The 23,058-nt window shown below is 45.3% G+C and overlaps 1 protein-coding gene across 1 annotated transcript in view; it reads left to right on the top strand.

The window, feature by feature from the left end:
• Positions 1–22,785, top strand: part of slc1a5 (solute carrier family 1 member 5) — a 42,499-nt gene extending 19,714 nt beyond the window's left edge. Inside the window, exons 2-8 of the mRNA XM_060856225.1 lie at positions 2,161–2,203; positions 7,062–7,151; positions 7,612–7,778; positions 10,930–11,163; positions 11,749–11,943; positions 12,946–13,080; positions 15,476–22,785. Of these exons, the coding sequence (XP_060712208.1) occupies positions 2,161–2,203; positions 7,062–7,151; positions 7,612–7,778; positions 10,930–11,163; positions 11,749–11,943; positions 12,946–13,080; positions 15,476–15,710 (1,099 nt within the window). The 3' untranslated portion in view covers positions 15,711–22,785. The remainder of the gene's footprint in view (positions 1–2,160; positions 2,204–7,061; positions 7,152–7,611; positions 7,779–10,929; positions 11,164–11,748; positions 11,944–12,945; positions 13,081–15,475) is intronic.
• Positions 22,786–23,058: the final 273 nt, after the last annotated feature.

The raw sequence follows: 23,058 nt of genomic DNA, 5'->3' as shown, positions 1-23,058 counted from the left end.
TTTGGTACATTTAGCTGCTTGTCTATTCTGTCTGTTTCTGGTAACCTGTCTTTTATTCTCATTTTTTAATGTTTTTCTCTCCTGTTTTCAGTGTTCATGTAGAGGCTGTGGGGGGTGCTGTTCTTTATTCTGTGCCTGCTACAAAATTGCAAACCTGTTCCCACGGTTACAGGGAACCTACCAGGCAGTGTTTTAAATTTGAAGCCTTTTAAAACAGAATTTGTGTGGGAAAATCTTTCATTTACGTGGCGCCTTTTACAATCTCAAGCTTCTCTCGTGCGATGATCCTCTTTTTGAAGTTTCATCATTTTTGTAATCGAGGCAGCCCATTTGTGCACAGCACGTTCCTGTAAATGTGATAGTGTGAAAGAGAATGTTAGGTCTCCTTCCTTGAGGAAGGGTGTACTGGCCCTGGAGGGGGTGCAGAGGAAGTTCACTGGGTTGATTCCAAAGTTGGGAGGGTTGGCTTGTGAGGAGAGATTGAGTAGTCTGGGACTATACTCATTGAAATTTAGATGGATGAGGAGGGAACCTTATAGAAACACACCAATGTTATGAAGGGAGTAGATAAGATGGAAGCAGGGAGGCTGTTTCCACTGGCGGGTGAAACTAGAACTAGGGGACATAAATCTGCTGCCCCTTATTTTGAGGTTTTGACTGTGCTGAGGAGGAATTAGTGAGTTTTGAGAAGATTTGTAGCTCAGGTTGGGGTTTTGGATGTAGGTTTGCTCACTGAGTTGCAAGCTTCATTTCCAGACATTTTGTTACACTACTAGGTACCATCTTCAGTGGGCCTCAGGCGAAGCAATGCTGAAAATTCCTGCTTTCTATTTATGTGTTTGGGTTTCTTTTGGTTGGTGATGTCATTCCCTGTGGTGATTTTATTTCCTATGGTGAAGTCACTTCCGGTTCCTTTCCTCAGGCGGTGGTAAATGGGGTCTAACTCGATGTGTTTGTTGGTAGAGGAACTTCTTCACCCAGAGGGTTGTGAATCTGTGGAATTCCCCACTCAGTGAAGCAGTTGAGGCTTCCTCATTGAATATTTTTGAGGTGAAGATAGATTTTTGAACAGTAAAGGGATTAAGGGTTATGGTAAATAGGTGGGTAAGTGGAGTTGAGTCCATGATAAAGATCAGCCATGATCTTATTGAAAGGCGGAGCAGGCTAGAGGAGCCAGATGGCCTACTCCTGCTCCTAGTTCTTATAAAAGTCATAGGCACAGTCACAATTGTTTTTTTCTAATGCAAAAGCATTTTGCTTTTAAATTGGTTTTGAGCTGCCATTGAATTTTTATGCAACTAAAGTAATCCCTGAGACATGATGTTGTGTCTAGTAAAATGCAGGTGTGGGGCACTAATTGGACATCATCTGAACAGATCTAGAGACTCTTCAGTCAACTAGTCCAGGAAGTGAGCTATGGAGGGAGTTGTTGTATCTGACAGCTTGCACCTCTACCATGGTTACGTCGCCTTGGTTACGCCCACAGTGTTCTTGGGCTGGGAGAATGTGACCAACACTGATAAGGCTGAGGAGGGAGGTGGAAGAGAAGAGAGCAATTTGACTGTGATATCTTGCCATAGTGCCATTTCAATTTAAACTTTATCTAGGTTTCATTTGAACCTTGTGGTTGTGTTGTGTCCCTTTTAAGGCAGTTAACTTTGATTGGTTTAATTCAAATTGGGTTCTTGAAAGAACATATTGAAATTCTTGGTTGTTGCAGTGGAAATGCTCCCACCTCTGAGGCAGGAGACATGCACCATCCCACCTGCTCCAGAGGGAGTGTCTCAATGGGGTTGATCAGAAAATAATCTATAATCAGATCCTTCTCCAAGCTCGGTTGTGACTGAGTTAAGATCTGTGTGCTTGTAATACTCCATTTTTAGATAAATGGGATACTGAATAAAAATGGCTGCCATGTTACCCTTCAGGTTCTGGTCAATGATGGGATACAAGATGGTGGCTGAGTTTAGCATCTCCCCTACACAATGGTATTGCTGACAGTGCAGCACTGTCTCTGTGCTACACTGGGTGTGTCCATGTCAGTTATTTTTCTGACTGATGATTGCTGTCGAGGCTGATATGATCCAGAGCACAAGGGGTTTGGAAAGTTGCAAAGGAAGTCTTTTTAATTCTCTTTTATTTTTCCCCTTTTTTTGTCAGGAACATCTTCCCCTCGAACCTTGTCTCGGCAGCTTTTAAATCGGTAAGGTAATTTTTTTCACTCCTTGTGAGGCTGCACTGGTAGTAGATTATTTCCAATTCTCTTTATTATGTTAATGGATAAGTGCAACTTTGAAACAACTACCATAGAGAAAGGAGCATTTTCACTGAGACAGACTAGAGACTGTTTGAGAGCTTAATTCAGCTTAAATAGCTTTATTGTACCTTTTTAAAAACATTTGTATCTGATAGGTGACCCTGGACTGTTATCGTTACTCAGTATGGTCCTTAAGTATCTCCGATCCAATGTCAATGTGGTTGATTTTTAACTCCCTTATAAAATGGATTATTTTGATGCAACAAACCTGCTGCTGGCAATTGTCTTGCCAACCCAGGGATAGGCCCATTTAATGTTGTGTCCAGCAGGCTAAGATAAAAGGTAGGGAGGAGGAGGGACTTGGGGGAGGGGCGATGGAGATGTGATAGGTGGAAGGAGGTCAAGGTGAGGGTGATAGGCCGGAGTTGTCCTCCCCCAAGTCCCTCCTCCTTACCTTTTATCTTAGCCTGCTGGACACACTTTCCTCATTCCTGATGAAGGACTTGTGCCCGAAACGTCGAATCTCCTGCTCCTTTGATGCTGCCTGACCTGCTGCGCTTTAACCAGCAACACATTTTCAGCTCTGACCTCCAGCATCTGCAGACCTCACTTTTTACCCCATTAATGTTGTCCCTTCCAGTGTAGGCGAAAGTGAGGACTGCAGATGCTGGAGATTAGAGTCGAGAGTGTGGTGCTGGAAAAGCACAGCAGGTCAGGCAGCAGCTGAGGAGCAGGAGAATCGAAGTTTCGGGCAAAAGCCTTTCATGAGCCATCAACTAGAAAAGGGATGGGAAGTAGCGCTGTTCGAGTATAACAGAGATGGGCTTCAGACTTACACATAAACATCATCCACGGTCTCATCGAATTGCAGTTGAGATCCGATGGGCTGAATGGCCTACTTCAGCTTCTATGTCTTTATGATCTTCGTGCCAGAACTGGAAGTGTAGACCCTCGAACTTGCTCTGCCTTTCAAAACTCAACTCCGCTTCCCTGCCCATTCCCCGAGAGGCCAAATGTCTACCTACCCCAGCTGTAAATGCATTCAACAACAAAGTACCTACACCTCCTTGGGTATAGAACCTGAAAGATTCACAAGCCTTTCACCAAAGAGGTTTCTTTACTTCCTCATCTCAGTCTGAAGTGATTGGCACCTTCCCCTGTGGCAGTACCCAAATTCCTCCCCTCCCCACCACCCATATTCTAGGTTCCACTCTGTGTCTGACCTGTCAGTTTTCACAAAGGTGAGGGTGACATTGGGAGAGAATTGGAGTACATGAGGCACAATTTTCCACTGGCAGATGGGCTTCTGGTTAGGTTACAGCACGAGACACAGAGCTGGGACTGGTGGGAGGTTCAGGCATAGAGAGAGAAAGTTGGATTTGGGTAGAGATTGGAGCAGGGAGAGAGAAAAAGTGAGAGGGAGAAGCAAAAATGGATTTGGGTGGAGATTGGGACATAGAGAGAGAGCGATGGATTTGGGTGGAGATTGGGACATGGAAAGAGAAAGCGATGGATTTGGGTGGAGATTGCGACAGAGAGAGAGAGAGAGAGAGCGATGGATTTGGGTGGAGATTGGGACATGGAAAGAGAGAGAGAGCGATGGATTTGGGTGGAGATTGGGACATGGAAAGAGAGAGCGATGGATTTGGGTGGAGATTGGGACACAGAGATAGAGAGAGAGCGATGGATTTGGTGGAGATTGGGACATAGAGAGAGAGAGTGATGGAATTGGGTGGAGATTGGGACAGAGAGAGAGAGAGCGCGATGGATTTGGATGGAGACTGGGACATAGAGAGAGAGAGAGAGCGATGGATTTGGGTGGAGATTGGATCATAGAGAGAGAGAGAGAGAGAGCGATGGATTTGGGTGGAGATTGGATCATAGAGAGAGAGAGAGAGAGCGATGGATTTGGGTGGAGATTGGGACAGAGAGAGAGCGATGGATTTGGGTGGAGATTGGGACTTAGAAAGAGAGAGAGCGATGGATTTGGGTGGAGATTGGGACATGGAGAGAGAGAGAGCGATGGATTTGGGTGGAGATTGGGACATAGAGAGAGAGCGATGGATTTGGGTGGAGATTGGGACATAGAGAGAGAGCGATGGATTTGGTGGAGATTGCAACAGAGAGAGAGAGAGCGATGGATTTGGGTGGAGATTGGGACATGGAAAGAGAGAGAGAGCGATGGATTTGGGTGGAGTTTGGGACATGGAAAGAGAGAGCGATGGATTTGGGTGGAGATTGGGACACAGAGATAGAGAGAGAGCGATGGATTTGGTGGAGATTGGGACATAGAGAGAGAGAGAGAGAGTGATGGAATTGGGTGGAGATTGGGACAGAGAGAGAGAGAGCGCGATGGATTTGGATGGAGACTGGGACATAGAGAGAGAGAGAGAGAGAGCGATGGATTTGGGTGGAGATTGGGACATAGAGAGAGAGCGATGGATTTGGGTGGAGATTGGGACAGAGAGAGAGAGAGCGATTGATTTGGGTGGAGATTGGGACATAGAAAGAGAGAGAGCGATGGATTTGGGTGGAGATTGGGACATAGAGAGAGAGCGATGGATTTGGGTGGAAATTGGGACATAGAAAGAGGGAGAGCAATGGATTTGGGTGGAGATTGGGACATAGAGAGAGAGCGATGGATTTGGGTGGAGATTGGGACAGATAGAGAGCGATGGATTTGGGTGGAGATTGGGACATGGAAAGAGAGAGAGAGCGATGGATTTGGGTGGAGTTTGGGACATGGAAAGAGAGAGCGATGGATTTGGGTGGAGATTGGGACACAGAGATAGAGAGAGAGCGATGGATTTGGTGGAGATTGGGACATAGAGAGAGAGAGAGAGAGTGATGGAATTGGGTGGAGATTGGGACAGAGAGAGAGAGAGCGCGATGGATTTGGATGGAGACTGGGACATAGAGAGAGAGAGAGAGAGAGCGATGGATTTGGGTGGAGATTGGGACATAGAGAGAGAGCGATGGATTTGGGTGGAGATTGGGACAGAGAGAGAGAGAGCGATTGATTTGGGTGGAGATTGGGACATAGAAAGAGAGAGAGCGATGGATTTGGGTGGAGATTGGGACATAGAGAGAGAGCGATGGATTTGGGTGGAAATTGGGACATAGAAAGAGGGAGAGCAATGGATTTGGGTGGAGATTGGGACATAGAGAGAGAGCGATGGATTTGGGTGGAGATTGGGACAGATAGAGAGCGATGGATTTGGGTGGAGATTGGGACATAGAGAGAGAGAGAGAGAGAGAGCGATGGATTTGGGTGGAAATTGGGACATAGAAAGAGAGAGAGCAATGGATTTGGGTGGAGATTGAGACATAAAGAGAGAGAGAGCGCAATGGATTTGGGTGGAGATTGGGACATAGGGAGAGAGAGCAATGGATTTGGGTGGAGATTGGGACATAGAAAAAGAGAGAGTGATGGATTTGTGTGGAGATTGGGACAGAGAGAGAGAGCGATGGATTTGGGTGGAGATTGGGACATAGAGAGAGAGAGAGAGAGAGAGCGATGGATTTGGGTGGAAATTGGGACATAGAAAGAGAGAGAGCAATGGATTTGGGTGGAGATTGAGACATAAAGAGAGAGAGAGCGCAATGGATTTGGGTGGAGATTGGGACATAGGGAGAGAGAGCAATGGATTTGGGTGGAGATTGGGACATAGAAAAAGAGAGAGTGATGGATTTGTGTGGAGATTGGGACAGAGAGAGAGAGAGCACGATGGATTTGGTGGAGATTGGGACAGAGAGCGATGGATTTGGGTGGAGATTGGGACATAGAGAGAGAGAGAGTGATGGATTTGGGTGGAGATTGGGATATAGAAAGAGAGAGAGTGATGGATTCGGATGGAGATTGGGACAGAGAGAGAGAGAGAGAGAGATAGAGAGAGCGCAATGAATTTGGGTGGAGATTGGGACATAGAAAGAGAGAGAGTGATGGATTTGGGTGGAGATTGGGACATAGAGAGAGAGAGAGAGAGCGATGGATTTGAGTGGAGATTGGGACATAGAGAGAGAGAATAATGGATTTGAATGGAGATTGGGTCATAGAGAAAGTGGGGTTCGGGTGAAAGTTAGAGAAAACCAACGATGTGTTTTGATTGAAGAAATAGTGAATGAATTAGTTGGATGTTGGGTGGATTTGGAGTTGGTGATAAAGCCAGTTCTCGACTGTCTTGGCATAGAGGGACAGGGCGAGATTGACTTAGGTGGAGATGGCCTATGGAGAGAGAAAGATAGATTGGGTGGAATTGCAACATAGAGAAGGAAAGAGAGAGAGGTGCAAGTTGGGACATAGAGAGAAAGAGAGAGATGGATTTGGATGTAGATTGGGACACAGAGAGAGAGCTGGATTTGGATGTAGATTGGGGCAGAGAGAGAGATGGATTTCGGTGGAGATTGGGACATAGAGATTGAGAGAGAAAGATGGATTTGGGTGGAGATTGAGACAGAGAGAGAGAGAGAGAGAGAGAGCGATGGATTTGGGTGGAGATTGTGACATAGACAGAGAGAGAGATAGATCTGGGTGGATATTGGGACATAGAGAGAGGCTCAGGTGAAAGTTAGGGAAAAAGAGAGATGGGTTTTGATCGGAGAAATTGTGAGTGAATTAGTTAGATGTTGGGTGCATGTCGAGGTGGTGATAAAGGTTGACTGTTTGATCAGAATGAATCCTCATCATCATTGGGTGGAATCCTTTCTTTCTGACCAGGCAGTTGTCCTTCTGATTGTGATTGTTGTATAGTTTGTGCTGCTTTATTTGTGTACGAGTGATTCACAAATGGTATTTTCTCCTCAGTATGCTACAACCTACCGGGTCGTCAAATTCTCCAAGAACATCACTGACGAATTTGGAAATATTACAGGCACTGAGGAAAAAGATTTAAAAGTAAGTGGAAAAGAGAGGACAAATTAAGATAAAAACAAACTGATCTTCAGCACATTGCTAAAGGTAAAATAAAGGAGTGTGGATGCTGGAAATCTGAAACAGAAGTTGCTGGAGAAACTCAGCAGGCCTGGCAGCATCAATAGAGAGAAAACCAAAGTTAACGTTTAACTCAGAACATCATGAGAAAGGGTCAGAGGACTCAAAGCGTTTGCTTTGTTTTTCTCTCTCCACAGATATTGCCAGACCTGCTGAGTTTTTCAGGCACTTCCTGTTTTTGTTTCAAGATGTTGCTCTTTGTGGGATCTTGCTGTGCTCGGCTTAGCTACGGTGTTTGCTGAATCACAGCGCGGCCAATGATACAAAAAAAAAGACTTCAATTGGTTGGTAAAGTGCTTTAGCAAGTCCCAAAGTATAAAGTCTAATCTTCCTTTTTTCTGTTCTCATTGTTTCTGTTCTCCAGATTCCCATAGGAAGCAGCGCGGATGCTATGAACATCCTGGGGCTGGTTGTCTTCGCCATTGTCTTTGGGATCGCTCTGCGGAAACTCGGACCAGAGGGCGAGAACCTTATCCGGTTCTTCAACTCCTTCAATGAGGCCACTATGGTCCTAGTCTCATGGATCATGTGGTAAGTGGGGTCACCCTGTCTCCGTTTCATCAAGTTCCCACGTGCTGTAGCGCCTTGAGACTAACATGTGACTCCCTCGAATGGTGTGGTTATCACAAGCAGTTGTGATTTTGTCAGGAGAATTTGTGCAGTGCATCATGTGATGGGAGTTAAAAAAGATTCACAAAACCCCAGGTTATAGTCCAGCAGGTTTATTAGGAAGCACTAGCTTTCCAAGTGCTGCTTCTTCATCAACCACTCCAAAAGCTAGTGCTTCCAAATAAACCTGTTGGACTACAACCTGGCATTGTGTGATTTTTAACTTTGTCCACCCCAGTCCAACACCGGCATCTCCAAATATTGTAGATGGTACACACTGCTGCTACTGAACATCGGTGGTGGAGGGAGGGGATGTTTGTGGATGTGGTGCCAATCAAGTATAGGCTGCTTTATCCTGGATGGTGTTGAGCTTCTTGAGTGTTGTTGGAGCTGCCCCCATCTGGGGCAAGTGAGGAGTATTCCATCACCCTCCTGACTTGTGCCTTGTCGATGGTGGACAGGTTTTGAAGGAGTTAGGTGAGTTACTCGCTGCAGTATTCCTAGCCTCTGACCTGCTCTTGTAGACACTGTGTTTACATAGTAAGTCCCACTGAGTTCTGGTTAATGGTAACCCTCAGGATGTTCTTGGTCGGGGATTCAGTGATGGTAACACCATCAAGGGGTCGATGGTTAGATTTTCTCTTATTGTTGATGGTCATAGTCTGGCATTTGTATGGCAAGAATGTTACTTGTCAGCCAAAGCTTGGCTATTGTCCAGAACTCGTTGCACTTGAACATGAACTGCTGCAGTATCTAAAGAGTCACAAATGGTGCTGAACATTGGGCAATCGTCAGCGAACATCCCCACTTCTGACCTTATGACGGAGGGAAGGTCATTGATGAAGCAGCTGTAAATAGTTGGGCCGAGGACACTACCCTGAGGAACTCCTGAAGAGATGCCCTGGAGCTGAGAGAACTGACCTTCAACAACCACAATCATCTTCCTATGTGCCAGGTACAACACCAACCGGACATTTTGTCCCCGCATGCCCATCAATTCCAGTTTTGCTGGGGTGGTCTACCTGAAGAAAACTATTTTCCCTCACCAGTTGCTGAAAGTGGTGCCCTTGTACCAGTAACTTAAGAGACAGTGCAGTTAATGTTCCAATCGCCCTGTGCCTCCTGAGACCAAGTGTAAAGAACCTGGAAAAGAGAGCTTTCAGAACAGAAGGTCCCAAAAGGCAAAAGGATCATTTTGGTGAACAGTATGCGTAGTGCTATCCCATTTTCTTTTCCCCTGCGTGAGTGTGCTCACTTTCAGCATCAAACTGTGTCTAAACAGAGAATGCCTGTCATAATCGGTTAAATGGAGTGTTCTCGGATCTTGTCTTTGTAACTGAGGAGGAAAATGTCACTGAGAGAGGTTGCCAACAATGTAGCTGTAGACGGAACCACATTGTTAACTTTGCCATAAGAATTGAACAGGAAACATGTAAACCAAGCAGGAATGAGCCAGATGAACAGGCAGCAAATAAACCTGTGATTTCAAATAAACCTGTTGGACTATAACCTGGTGTCATGTGACTTCTGACCCTCTGTAATAATAGGTTCCTCATTTCCATTGCTCTCTACGTAAAGAGATTGCTGTCAATTTGTGTTTTATTTCTGACTTAGCTGTTCTGGCTCATTAACCCACTGAGCCCATATGACTGCAGGATCAGTTGTGTACACCTCTCAACCTGGCCATTGGCAGTATCACAGTGGTGAGGTCCTTGGGTCAATAATCCAAAGGCCTGGTCTAGTGATCTGGGGACAAGGTTTCAAATCCCACCCTGGCAGATGGTGGAATTGAAATCCAATCAATAACTAAATTCACATAAACTCTTGAAACTATAGTCAATAGTTGCAAAAACATGTCTAGTTCACTTATGTCCTTTTAAGGAAGGGAATCTGCCATCCTGACCAGTCTAGCTAAGATATTGACTACATAACATTGTAGCTTAAAATGTGTTGCTGGAAAAGCGCAGCAGGTCAGGCAGCATCCAAGGAACAGGAAATTCGACGTTTCGGGCATAAGCCCTTCATCAGGCTTATGCCCGAAACGTCAAATTTCCTGTTCCTTGGATGCTGCCTGACCTGCTGCGCTTTTCCAGCAACACATTTTAAGCTCTGATCTCCAGCATTTGCAGACCTCACTTTCTCCTCCTACATAACATTGTAGTCAACTGTTATCTGCCAGTTCACAGGGCAATTAGGGATCAGCAACAAATACTGACCTTACCAGCAGCACCCATGAAAGGAGAGGAAGAAAAATCTTTATTAAAAAAGCTTCAACGTTGCACACAATTGTTATGGGACAGGAGGAGGCCATTTGGCCCATTGTGTTTGCACTAGCTGTTTCATGACCCTTACCATTCTCTTAAAAAAAATCTGTTAATTAACTCTTCGTTCAAAACATTGATCTTAAGACTGATCAAAGAGGCACAACTTTAAGAAAATAGGACAGGCTAAAAGACAACTAAAATAATTAACAACAAACAATTGTGGACAGAGGCCATTCTTAACAGTTACCAGGTTTTGAGAAGATTTGTAGTTTAGGTTGAGTTTCTGGATGTAAGCTTGCTCGCTGAGCTGGAAGGCTCGCTTTCAGACATTTCGCCACCATACTAGGTAACATCATCAGTGGAGGCTCACTGATGCTGTCACCGAGTATGGTGACGAAACGTCTGAAAATGAACTTTCCAGCTCTGTGAGCAAACTTACATCCAGAATTCTTAAAAGTTGCAATACCTTAATTTACAAATCCAAGGTGTTTAATCTATCGTCACTATCTAAAGATAAGAGCCAAAACAGCTAAGTCAGAAATAAACACAACTCTGTATGTAGAGAGCAATGGAAATGCGCAGTCTAGGGTAGTAGCTCAGGTGGATTGGCCATGATAAATTGTCTCTACTGTCCAGGGATGTGAAGGCTAGGTGGATTAGCCATGGGAAATGCAGTGTTACAGGGATGAGATAGAGGATTGAGTCTGAATGGGATGCTCTTCAGAGGGTTGGTGTCGACTCAAAGAGCAGAACGGCTTGCTTCTATGATTCACTTGCTGGGGTATTAACGTGAGGCTCTTTTCCCATAGGTATGCTCCTTTCGGTATCATGTTCCTGGTTGCTGGCAAGATTGTGGAGATGGAAGATGTCCTCATGCTTTTTACCAGCCTTGGGAAGTACATCTGCTGCTGTATAGTGGGCCACCTCATTCACGGCTTAATCGTCCTGCCCCTCATCTACTTTGTGTTCACTCGTAAAAATCCTTACAGCTTCCTGTGGGGCATCTTCACAGCCCTGGCTACAGCCTTTGGAACTTCCTCCAGGTAGGCTCGGGAACAATATGGAACCAATGCTGGATACTTTGTCTCTGTTTGTCAGGGTCTTAGGATGCCTTTTTGCACTTAAAGCGCTTTCTCGCGAGCTGTACTTATTTAGCGAGCAGAAGCGTCACTGGACCCGAAATGTTTACCTCTGCTTTCTGTCCACAAATGCTGTCAGACCCACTGTGTTTTTCCAGCAATTTCTGTTTTTGTTTGTTATTTAGTGTGTAGCAATGTATGGAGTAGAGTAGATAAACTTGACCAAGTTTGGTCAGGGAGTATGATAACAGTAGTGACTGTAATGAGGTCAACCAGGTGGACCTGATAGAATCTGAGTTCCCTGATTGGGGCTGTTAACCTGGTCCAATCAGGGAGCCCGGGCTGACAGATAGAAACAGGAGTGTCAGGGGTTCTGCTCACTCTAAGAGCTGGCTCTGAGGGAGCTGGGTCAGTGTCAGGGACTCTCCATGTGTTAATAAAGGGGGATGGGTTACCGGCCTCTGTGACGTTATTTCATCATTGACACTCTCATCCCACTAAGGATTCATTTTCTCAGTGTTTTTTCATTCTCTCTCTCTCTTTCCCCAGTTCTGCCACCCTACCCCTCATGATGAAATGTGTGGAGGAGAATAACGGTGTCAGTAAGCAAATCAGCCGCTTTATTCTGCCCATCGGCGCAACTGTGAACATGGACGGTGCTGCTCTCTTCCAATGTGTCGCTGCTGTGTTCATTGCTCAGCTCAACAATGTCTCGCTCAACTTTGTCCAGGTCATCGCCATATTGTGAGTACAAGCATGCTTGTGTGAGGGGAGAGGGTGAAATTGAGAATCCCTCGCTGTAACCTCATCCAACACAGGAATTGAAACCATGCTGTTGGTATCACTCTGTATTGCAAACCAGCCATTCAGCCAACTGAACTAACCAGCTCCCTACTCTTTATACAACTTCTATCACTGGCCCACTGCCCGGTACAGGAACTAGATCGAATTGGGCCAGACTCCTCGATCATTAACTACAGGCAATTGAAGGCAATGATGTCTTTTAGAAACACAGTTCCAGAGATGCCACCCTGCCTCTTGTCATTAAATAAAAAGTTGAGGTGCTGGCAGGCCACTCAACTATGGTGTGCATCACACCACGGCCTCATTCTGTCCTGTACACGTGCGCATGTTCTCGCCTGCCCTCTTGACAGAACTGTTGCGGTGTAGGAACAGGCCGTTTGACGCAGTTTTGTTACCGAGGTGCCCTATCTCAAGCGCTGATTCTCTACAATTGGCCTTAACTCCTGATTCATAAAGAAAAACAGTCACTGCTGAACAAAACAACACATTTTATTAAATTTTCAAGTTGCATTCATCAGTGCAGTTTGCAAAAAGACCAATCCTAGGGGAAATCCACATATATACAGCATGAGGGGAGAGTACTTTTGTTTGGCAAGTGCATTTTGACAGAGGTGTTACCATGGAGAATGCACCCGATTGACAGTTAACTGCCAGAAGAGATTTGTTTATTGATATTATACTGTCATAAAACTGGCTCAGCAGTGACCTCTAGTTTAGAAATCTGCGACAAGTTGGGTCTGTATTTGACTCCAGGACAACTTTAAGCCTTTAGTTGGACTCTGAAATAGCCACTTGGATGTATTAGTGAAGTTGGCTCAATCATCCCCTGCCTCTGTACTACCCAGAACGAGGGGGGTGGGGGGCGCGCATCTGGTTTGGGACCAAAGGTCCACCCGTTCTCTAGTTCCACTCGTCTGAATTGAGCTGGTCCTTCTTTTCCAGAGTGACAGCCACTGCATCAAGTGTTGGCGCTGCTGGCATCCCTGCAGGAGGTATTCTGACCCTCGCCATCATCCTGGAGGCTGTGGGGCTGCCCACGAAAGAGATATCGCTGGTGCTCGCTGTTGATTGGCTGGTGTAAGTAGCCTCTTGTCCTGGTGCAGGGTGCCAGGTTGGCTGTCCTCGAGAAAATGGTGGTGTAGCTGTAGTGTAGGGCCTCCCATAGTGTTGTTAGGGAGGGAGTCCCAGCATTTTGACCCATTCCAGGAACGGCAGTATAGCTTCCAATTCGGGATGGCAAGTGAATCAGAGGTGAGCGTACAGGGAGCAGTGTTCCCATGCATTTGCTGCCCTTGATCTTCGGGGATGGTAGAGGTTGTCGGTTTGGAAGGTGCTAAGGGGCCTGGGTGAATTTCACCGGTGCATCTTGTTGATGGTACACACTGCAGCTACTGACCGTCAGTGGTGGAGGGAGCAGATTTTGAAGTTGGTGGAGACAACAAATGTTGGACAAATGCAGGTCAGACAGCACCCGAGGTGAGGGAGCAAGAGAACATTTCTTTATCAGCGCAAAAGGAGGTGGAATGGGTTCCTATCAAGTAAACTGCTTTGTACTAGGTGTTGTTTCTAGTGTGCACCTATCCAGACAGGTGTAGTCTATTCCAGCACAATCCTGACTTTTAGATAGACCTTGAGGAGACATGAGGTGAGTTACTCGCTGCCGGATTCCCACCTGCTCTTGTTGCCACAGTATTTCTACAGCTGCACTGCCAGTCAGGGTAGGAGAATGGTGTGTTAGTTGTATGCTTGAATCCTATTTTCATACCAAAGTATAAATGCTAATTCTTCACAATCTTGAAAGAATGGCTACAGAGAATACAGAGGCACTGAAAACTCCAGCTTCTCTTTGTATCTCTGCCCAGATAAGTCAGTAACAAGAAGATAGCAGCCTGAATTCCCACTGACGGACGTTAATCAGTAACCCCACCCTCCCTAGGCTCCAAAGAATCTATTAAGCATTTATACAGACTTAGCCCTGAGGCCTGCTGGAGGCAAATAATCAGCCAAACTTCACCTACTTCTGAGGATTGCTGGTCTCCTTTGAAAACTGGTGTTAAATGTGAACTTCTAGACCCCTAGACTAAACAGAAAGGAAGAGTATTTTTGAAATGGTGGTACATTGGGAAGTATGGATGTATTCCAGTCAATGAGACAGGCAGGTGCAGCAAACGATTGGAACGACCAATGCTGGCCTTCATTGCAAGAGGATTTGAGTTCAGAGGCCGGGGTGACTTTATCATAGTTACACAGGGCCTTGGTAAGACCAGACTTTCAGTAATGTAGGCAGATTTGGTATCCTTACCTCAGAAAAGATATCCTTGCCATAGAGGGAGTGCATTGGAGGTTCACTAGGCTGAGACTAGGATGGAAGGACTGCCTTTAAAAAGAAATGGGTTCGGCTGGGCCTGTCTTCCGAGGGTTTAGAAGTTTGAGAGATGATCTGATTCAATTGTGCAAGATTCTAACAGGGCTGGATGGAGGGAGGATGTTTCCCCTTGTTGGGATCCATTATTAAGGTTAGGCAGTGTAAGAAACTTTATTGTTAGGTAGTGCTCACGTAAGGTAGTATTAGCAAGTCTGGAAATTGTTAGCTTCACTAGACAACAGTAAGCCATTATGTTACACTAAGAACAGACTGAAAAGCTGATTGCATGAACAGGCCCCAGGGAGGGTGAACAGATAACAGGACATTGAAACCGTGTTAGATTGCACGTAGCTCATACTGAGGTAACAGAATGTTATCAGCTTTGGGACCAATCCCATAAGAGTATACCGCATCCTACCAAATAAGGATGTAGCACTGGGATGCGAGGGGGCTAAAAAGCTAGACAAAGAGAACAATAGATCAGAAAGCGCTTTCTCCAGTGAGCAGCAAATCTCACTGTATTTTGTACGGCTCTCTCTCATTAAACCAGCTTATATTTTGAATCAGATCCAGTGTTTCTCTCCTCCAAACGAACACGGGGACGGTAGCCCGTCCTAACACCCTGGGTGGGGAGTCTAGAACCAGAGAGTTAGACTTGGGTTGTAGGGTAAACTGCTCTTTACTCAAAGGATAGTGAACCTGTGGAATTCTCTACCTCAGAAGGTTGTAGAGACCAAGTTACTGAAAGAGAGAGGCATCGAAGGGTATGGGAGTGTGGTGTTAAGTTAGAGGGTCAGCCATGATTATACTGAGTGGCGGAGCAGGCTCAAAGGGCTGAATGGCCTACTTTATTGAGGTTTCCACATCTTCTCACAAGGAATTAAGGGATACGGGGGCAGTGTGGGTAATTGGCGTTAAAATGCTCATCAGCTGAGATTGAATGGCAGAGTGGACTTGATGGGCCGAATGGCTTTACTTCACTTCTATTTCTTATGGTTCTTAACGCAAGTGAGGTGGGGGGAGGGAGGGAGGGAGCAAGCTGAGGTTTACAATCGAGAGAGACGAGTCTGTGGCAGATCTAACGAGTACATGTCTGTTTGGTTGTAGAGATCGCACTTGCACCGTCCTCAATGTGGAAGGTGACGCTTTCGGTGCCGGCCTCCTCCAGTCTTACACTGACAAGCAGAAATCCAGCAAGCGAGTGGAGGAGCTCACTGAGGTAAAAACAGAAGCAGCGATCCAGGAGAGAACTGTTGAGGAAGGATCGCCACTCATGAAGAAAGACGCGAAGGAGCCCTTGAAAATGGAGAGTGGCTCGCTGGAGAAGGAATCAGTGATGTGAGGCCTAACTCCGTGGATCAGAGCATCCAGCTGGACAAATACCTTGGAACCTCCTACACACCTGTTCGGAAAATCAGAAAAACTCTCCAACCTCTAACCCCTTTCCCACTCCTGCAAAACATGATGAAATTTGAAGAGTGTGATTGGGGTGACATCAGATTTCCTTTTGCTTTTGAGAAGTTCATGACCACACGAGGCATTATTTTTCCCTTCACCACGCTCCCCCCCCCCCACCTCTACGCCACCTACCTGCCCTCGGGGCCTAGAAGGATACGAGCCTGAGGACTGGCGGTTTAGGGGTTCCAATGTTTCACCAATCAGTTGCTAGTGATTCCGAGAAAAGCCTCCTTGGACTGTTTTTAGACTAGTTTTCACCTTCGTCTCCAAAGCAAAAAAAAAATCGAGAAACCAACAGTGTTTTAAGAGTGGCTTATGGGCCCGCTGTGTATTGACACCGCCTGTGGCAGCAGTGTCATTTATGTCTTGGTTTTACACCACTTCCAGCAGTTCCTCTCTTTGCCTGTGAAGCTGCAGCTGTGCTGTGGTTTAGCATTATTTGAGTTTTTTTTGTGCGTTACAAGTCTGTGGCCCCCTCATAGTTATTAGGGCAAGGAGGGCTTGGGTGCAGGGTATACGCCCCATCTTCCTCTGACACCTCGGGGGGAGGTGTGCGCAAGGGAAGAAAATGAAAAACGCATTTGCTTTTATACAACGCCTTGGTATCAGCATCTTCTGTAGTGACTCCCTCTGGCATGTGGGTGGGTTTCTGTACACGAACATCTTTAGCCATGGTACAGCTGAACACCACGAGCTGGGAGGATGTAGGTTCAGTCACTTGGGAGCAACGTACAGGTCAACGCCCCAGTGCCAAGACTTTGGGGGAACGGGGTTGCCGCGCTTTACAAGGTATCTTTATTTTCCTTCCCCCTCACCCCCATTGCAAGTGTTTAAACCCCACCCTCCACCCAAGTCAGGTGGGAATGGAAGATTCCAAGTCACGACTCCAAAGAAAAACGGGTGGGGAAGGACCGGGCTAATATTTATTCTTCCACTGACGTCTTAAACAAAAGAGATACAGATGTTCTGTTCATTTATCATACTGATGTTTTTAGGATGTTTGCGTAAATTGGCTGCTGCATTTACTGCAGGTAGCGACACTTGAAAAGCCCTTCATTGGCTGTGCAACACTCTTTGGGACACTCCGAGGATTTGAGAGGTGCTATATCAATGCACGTTCTTTCTTTTCCTGGGTTTAGGGTCTTGCTTCTTTTGTTTTGCTCTGGGCTGGAGAGGACTGAAGGCTAATCCTGGAACATCAGGTCCATTTGGAGTCGAGTCAGAGCAAGTACTCTCCATGAGAAATCAATTACAATTGTAGAGACACCGAGAGATGTGGATCACACTACATTAACCACGGGATGGAGGCTGGAGGGGGACAATGTAAAACTTGAAGACAAGCTGTTGAATGGAGTTTGGCCGTTTGTTGATGGTATTTTCTGAAAGTTTTCTTTTGTTTCAAAAAAGTAAAAATTAAATCTTAATATATGGGACACTCATGCTACTTGAACAGATTGAACTGGCAATTGGAGCTCTCTCTTAATCTTGTGCATGTGCACTTTCAGAGGAAATGTCGTTAGCTATTTTGTTTCGGGAGCTCCTTGGCCAACTCTCCAGAATTGCCCTGGAATTTCCTGAGTATTGATGTTAATCTTTCGGGCACTGCTGGGGGGTAAAACTAATCGGAAAACTCATAGTGAGGGGCATTTAAAACTAACAATGGGTTCTTCTTGTTCATTTACGGGATGAGGCCATCACACTATTTATTGCCCAGAGGGCAGTTTAACAGTTAACTCCAGTGACTGTAGATCTGGAGTAACATGTAGACCAGACCAGGATGGCAGTTTCCTTCCCTAAAGGCCATTAGTGAACTAGGCAGGTCTTTCCCTGACCATGGATTCATAATCATCATTAGACTCTTAATTCTGGATTTTCACTGAATTCAAGTTCCAATATCTGCCCTGGTGGGATTTGAACCCAGGTCCTCAGAACATTACCGGGGTTAACGGTCTAGTGATAATACCACCAGCCCATCACCTCCCTATTTGCCTGAAGTTTAAGGAATTGGAGATGGTTTGCTGGGGGGAGGGGTGGGGGGTGAGGTTGTGAAGGAGAAATAGATCATGTGACAAGATCTGCAGGAAGTTAGCAACATGGGATTCAGGGCATAATTTTAGCCAAAGGCTTTGGCTGGATTGGGTGTGTGATAAAGGGGAGTGATTCTATGCGTGCACTGGACTTCATTCTGACGAATCCAGACCTGCGAGCTGTAGATTGGGTTGGGGGGAGGTTCAAGGGTCCAGGGATGGGGAAACGACCCAGATCAATTCACCAAAAACCTGAAAGGCAAGGGGCACCTCTTCGGGTTACTCAGTCTCTGGTCCTCATACCCGTTCCAGCTGCTGATCTGCTTCTCACTGGGACTTGAGCTTCCTTCGGTATTATCACCAACTGATTCCCCTCATCCCCCCGATCCTGGGAATTTCCCACCAGTATTTACGAAACTGGGAAGGCATCTTCAAATGTTTTAAGCCGGTTCTAAGTTGAACCAGCACAGTACAAAGATAAACATATACTTAAAGGAATACACCTTACATTGCTGAACATGAGCAAATCTGTAAGTTGTCTTTTGGAGGGGCAGCTTGGTAATATATATGTATATATTAGAAATTCGTCTAACTAGCTTGAAGCAAGAATTAAGGTTAAAGCTATTGATTAGCGGTTTTAGCTAAATTATTGGACCAATCGTTGTTAGACAGCTCAAAAATCATAAAGGCTAAAGGAATGCTGATCTTGATATCTCCAATACAGGAAGGTAGATGTTAAATTTCAGCTGTACCAAACCCTAGTTAGACCACACCTGAAGTACCATGCATTGTTCTGAGCATACATTAGCCACAGTGGGAATGCGGCAAGGATTTAACAAACTGATAGCATCTGTGCAGAGAGGAAAACGGATAACACATTTCAGATCTTCAACCTTTTTAATCAGAACTGGGCATGAAATAGGAATTCAATTTCTCTCTTTGCCAGATGGTGCCTGACTGGTTCAGCATTTCCGGTTCTTGTTTTGGATTTATAGTATCAACAGTATTTTTGGGGGGTTTTTTGATGGAAAAGTGTGATGTTTTAAATTGTGCATGTGCAGAATGACATGTCTTCATTTGTAATCTTCATCAGGAGGTTTCAACATTGCAATGCAGTCTATCAGTGATGTAGTTGCAATGCAATGTTGTAACCTCCTGAGAAAATGTGCACAGGTTCTGGCAGAAGCAAGACTGGTGGGGACAGGTCTGTCGCTGTGTAACACTGGGGCACAGTACTGGTGGGGACAGGTCTGTCTCTGTATAACACTGGGGTACAGTACTGGTGGGGACAGGTCTGTTGCTGTATAACACTGGGGTACAGTACTGGTGGGGACAGGTCTATTGCTGTGTAACACTGGGGTACAGTACTGATGGGGACAAGTCTGTCACTGTATAACACTGGGGTACAGTACTGGTGGGGATAGGTCTGTCTCTGTATAACACTGGGGTACAGTACTGATGGAGATAGGTCTGTCTCTGTAAAACACTGGGACATAGTACTAGTGGGAACAGGTCTGTCGCTGTATAACACTGAGGTACAGTATTGGTGGGGACAGGTCTGTCACTGTATAAAACCGGGATATGGGACTGGTGGGAACAGGTCTGTTACCTATAACGCTGGGGTACGGTACTTGTGGGGACAGGTCTGTTACTGTATAACACTGAGGTACAGTATTGCTGCCTGTAGATCTGTCATTGTTTAACACGGGACAGTATTGGTGAATAGAAGTCTCACCATAACACTGGGACATAGATCCATTACTATAACACGAGGGTACAATGCTACTAATCATAATGACATTAAAAATGAATAATAGGTCCTTCACGCTAGATTGCAGTGCTTTCAATTGCAGCCACATAGTTCCTCACCATCACTGACGGTGGTGCGAGGGAAATGCTAAATTTGCAAGTTGCTGTTGAACCCTCAAGCTTCAGTATGTGGCATAAGAGTCCCTCCCTTGTATCCATTACCTGCAGTCTACAAGAAGCCTCTGACAAAGTTATTTTAAGGTGTACAATAGCACAGTGGTTTGCTACAGACCTGGTGAGACTGAGTTCAAATCCCACCTCGTCGACTAAGGGGTTTAATTTTATTTGGTAAAACTTGAATTAACAGGTCGGTGTGGAGACCCTGAAAGGATTGGCGTGGCAAAAAGACCAGCACTCATGGTCTTGAGGAAAGGAAATTTGATCAGTCCTCGCCAGACCTGACCAATATGTGAATCCAGGCCCTTTGTAGTCAGGTGGACTCCTTTCCAGTTGCTCTCTGAAATGACCCAGAAAGCCACCAAGTTATATTCAACAAGATGCCCATCAATGGCTTCTCAAGGGCAATGGAGGGATGTGCAATAAATAGGTGCCAGTGACCCTCCATATAGTAAAGTGGGATCGCTGTGTAGTGATGGGTTTGCAGAGGTCCTACTGTATATCCGGACATCACTTTACAATGAAAGTTCAATTTTTTCCGATTCAATGCTTGGCATTGAACGCACAATTTTCTTTAAAGACTTGGTGTTTCTCTAATTTATTTTTCATGTTATAGGTATCACTGATAAGCCCAATAACTGTTGCCCATCTCAAAGTGTCTTTGAACTGGGTGTCTTGTTGGCCACTTCAGGGGGACGGTTAAGAGCAGACAGCAACATTCACTAGATCTGGAGTCACTTGGAGGACAGACCAGGTTCAGGACAGCGGGTCATCTTCCTCAACGGGACAGATGCGTTTTGATGACAGAAACAGAAATTGGTGGAGAAACTCAGCTGGTCTGGCAGCATCTGTGGAGAGAGAAACTGAGTTGACTTTCTGAATCCAGTGACCCATCTTCAGAATGACTCGGAAGATGAGTGCAGACCAGACTTAAAATGTTAAACTCTTTTTCCCTCTCCACAATTTTTCCAGCAATTTTGGTTTTTATTTCCGATGTCCGGCATTCGCAGACTGTTGTTGGAAAAACCCAAAAATAAAACAATTGGTGATAGTTTCATATCACCATGACTACAGCTTTCAATTCCAGATTTACTAATGGAATTTTAAATTCCATGGTGAGATTTGAAAACATGTCTCAGAGCAGTATCTTGGCGCTTTTGGCCTTCGAGCCCAGTAACCTGTTCCCTTCTTCTCCTTCCTCAGCTCCTCACACTTTGTTAGAAACATTCACAATTCCGGAGATGCTCACTAGAATCTGTCGGAAGGGAGCTAAAATTGACACTTTAGTGACATTCTGACAGAGATTGGAGCCTTTCACTGGATTTCAGTCAGTGCAGGGAAAGGGAACGTGGAGAGTTCAGAGATGTTTGAATGGTGAGAAATGGTAGATCGAGCTGTAATAAGGATGTGTTATGGACCAGGCCAGACCCCTCAAAATATTTTAAGAAAGTAGCCCGGACTTTAACTTTCCTGTTGTTTTATGCAGGTGTAAAGTGGGTATTTCAGGAGAGAAATTGCTGGTCAAACCACTTAGTTTTAAAGAAAACAATTTATTTACAAGGTTACTGCATGAAACACAAATTTAACCTCACCGAAAACCCAACAAAGGTGACCCTTCCTCAGAGTTCCTTAGAAGAGTCACTGGATCCGAAACGTTAACTCTGATTTCTCTCCACAGATGCTGGCAGATCTGCTGAGCTTTTCCAACAATTTCTGTTTCTGATTTCCAGTATCTGCATTTATTTCAGTTTTTTAATACGTTGTTAACTGGGTGTAGGTGAGGGCAGGCCTGTTAATGAAGCCTGGTAGGAACTATCTGGACTTTAAATATTGACAAGGTAGCTCACAAGCTGAAACATATTTCTGTTTCAAAAATTCTTCCATGGGACGTGGACATTACTGACAAAGGCAACATTCAATGCCCATCTCTAATTTGCCCTTGACAAGGTGGCAAGTAATTGTTGCCATTGGTGTGCCATAGGTTCACGATGCATCTCCCCCTTTGATTTTCATTCTCGTCTACTTGTCCTATCTCAACCTTTGGGGAACTTAGGTGTTTTACCCTCACACCCCTCCCAGTATTGTACCACCTGGTGGGTGGCATGGTGGCACAGTGGTTAGCACTGCTGCCTCATAGTGCCAGAGACCCGGGTTCAATTCCCGCCTCAGGTGACTGACTGTGTGGAGTTTGCACGTTCTCCCCGTGTCTGCGTGGGTTTCCTCCGGGTGCTCCGGATTCCTCCCACAGTCCAAAGATGTGCGGGTCAGGTGAATTGGCCATGCTAAATTGCCCGTAGTGTTAGGTAAGGGGTAAATGTAGGGGTATGGGTGGGTTGCGCTTTGGCGGGTCGGTGTGGACTTATTGGGCCGTAAGTAAGTAATCTAAACCACCCCTTCCCCAATCTTTTTGGTGTTGGCATTCATGTGTTAACTCAAGCTACAATGGGAGCTGCAATTCTTATGGTGTCCAAGGCTTGAGAACCTCAGATCATATGGACCAAGGGTTTTGGATTGGGTCTAATACCGACATTCAGCGTGCTTTTGTGTTTTGTGCTTTCTTAAAAATGTAAATGTATTTCCTTTTCCTTGTACGCCTGTACATTTTAAATTTCCATTCTGTGGTCACAATGCTCCCTCGTGTCAGTGCTACCAAACTTGAATGACATTTCAGGAGAGCATATTGTGTGTATGTGTGTATCTCTCTCTCTCTTTTGTGATAGATCAATACTGTTGTAGTGTGTGTGTGTGTGTAAGTGTGTGTGTGTGTGTGTGTGTGTGTATGTGTGTGTGTGTGTATGTGATTTTTCAATGTTACCAAAATTGTACAAAGTAATGTATAATTCGGGAGCCGTTTCTGACCCCACCTCCTGCCTCAGTCGCACAAATACCCACGTGGACAAGGGGCCAGGGTGGGGTTGAGGAGTAACTTCAAGTTTGTTTGGGCTATTAGGCCACTTCATTAAAAATAACGTTGACAATAAAATCATCTCCACGTGTCAAATTAAATCGAAAAATACTGTCGTTTATTTTCTTTAAAAGATAGGATAGCAGTAGAGATAAAAAAAAACTGACCAAACTGGAGTTAATCCAACTATGATTCAGAATAGAAACTGACTTTTTCAGATGAGTTCTAAATTACAGCAGCTCGTTATACAAGTCATCAGCTGTGCTTTGTTTGATTGGAAGTGCTGATGGTGTAGTGGTAATGTCCCTGAAGTAGTATTCCAAAAGCTCAGGCTAAAAATCTGGGGCATTGGTTCAAGTTCCACATTAGTCTGA

This window comes from Hemiscyllium ocellatum, chromosome 47, assembly GCF_020745735.1.
Source record: "Hemiscyllium ocellatum isolate sHemOce1 chromosome 47, sHemOce1.pat.X.cur, whole genome shotgun sequence".
Lineage (NCBI taxonomy): Eukaryota > Metazoa > Chordata > Chondrichthyes > Orectolobiformes > Hemiscylliidae > Hemiscyllium > Hemiscyllium ocellatum.
This window is presented reverse-complemented; position numbering and strand designations above follow the sequence as displayed.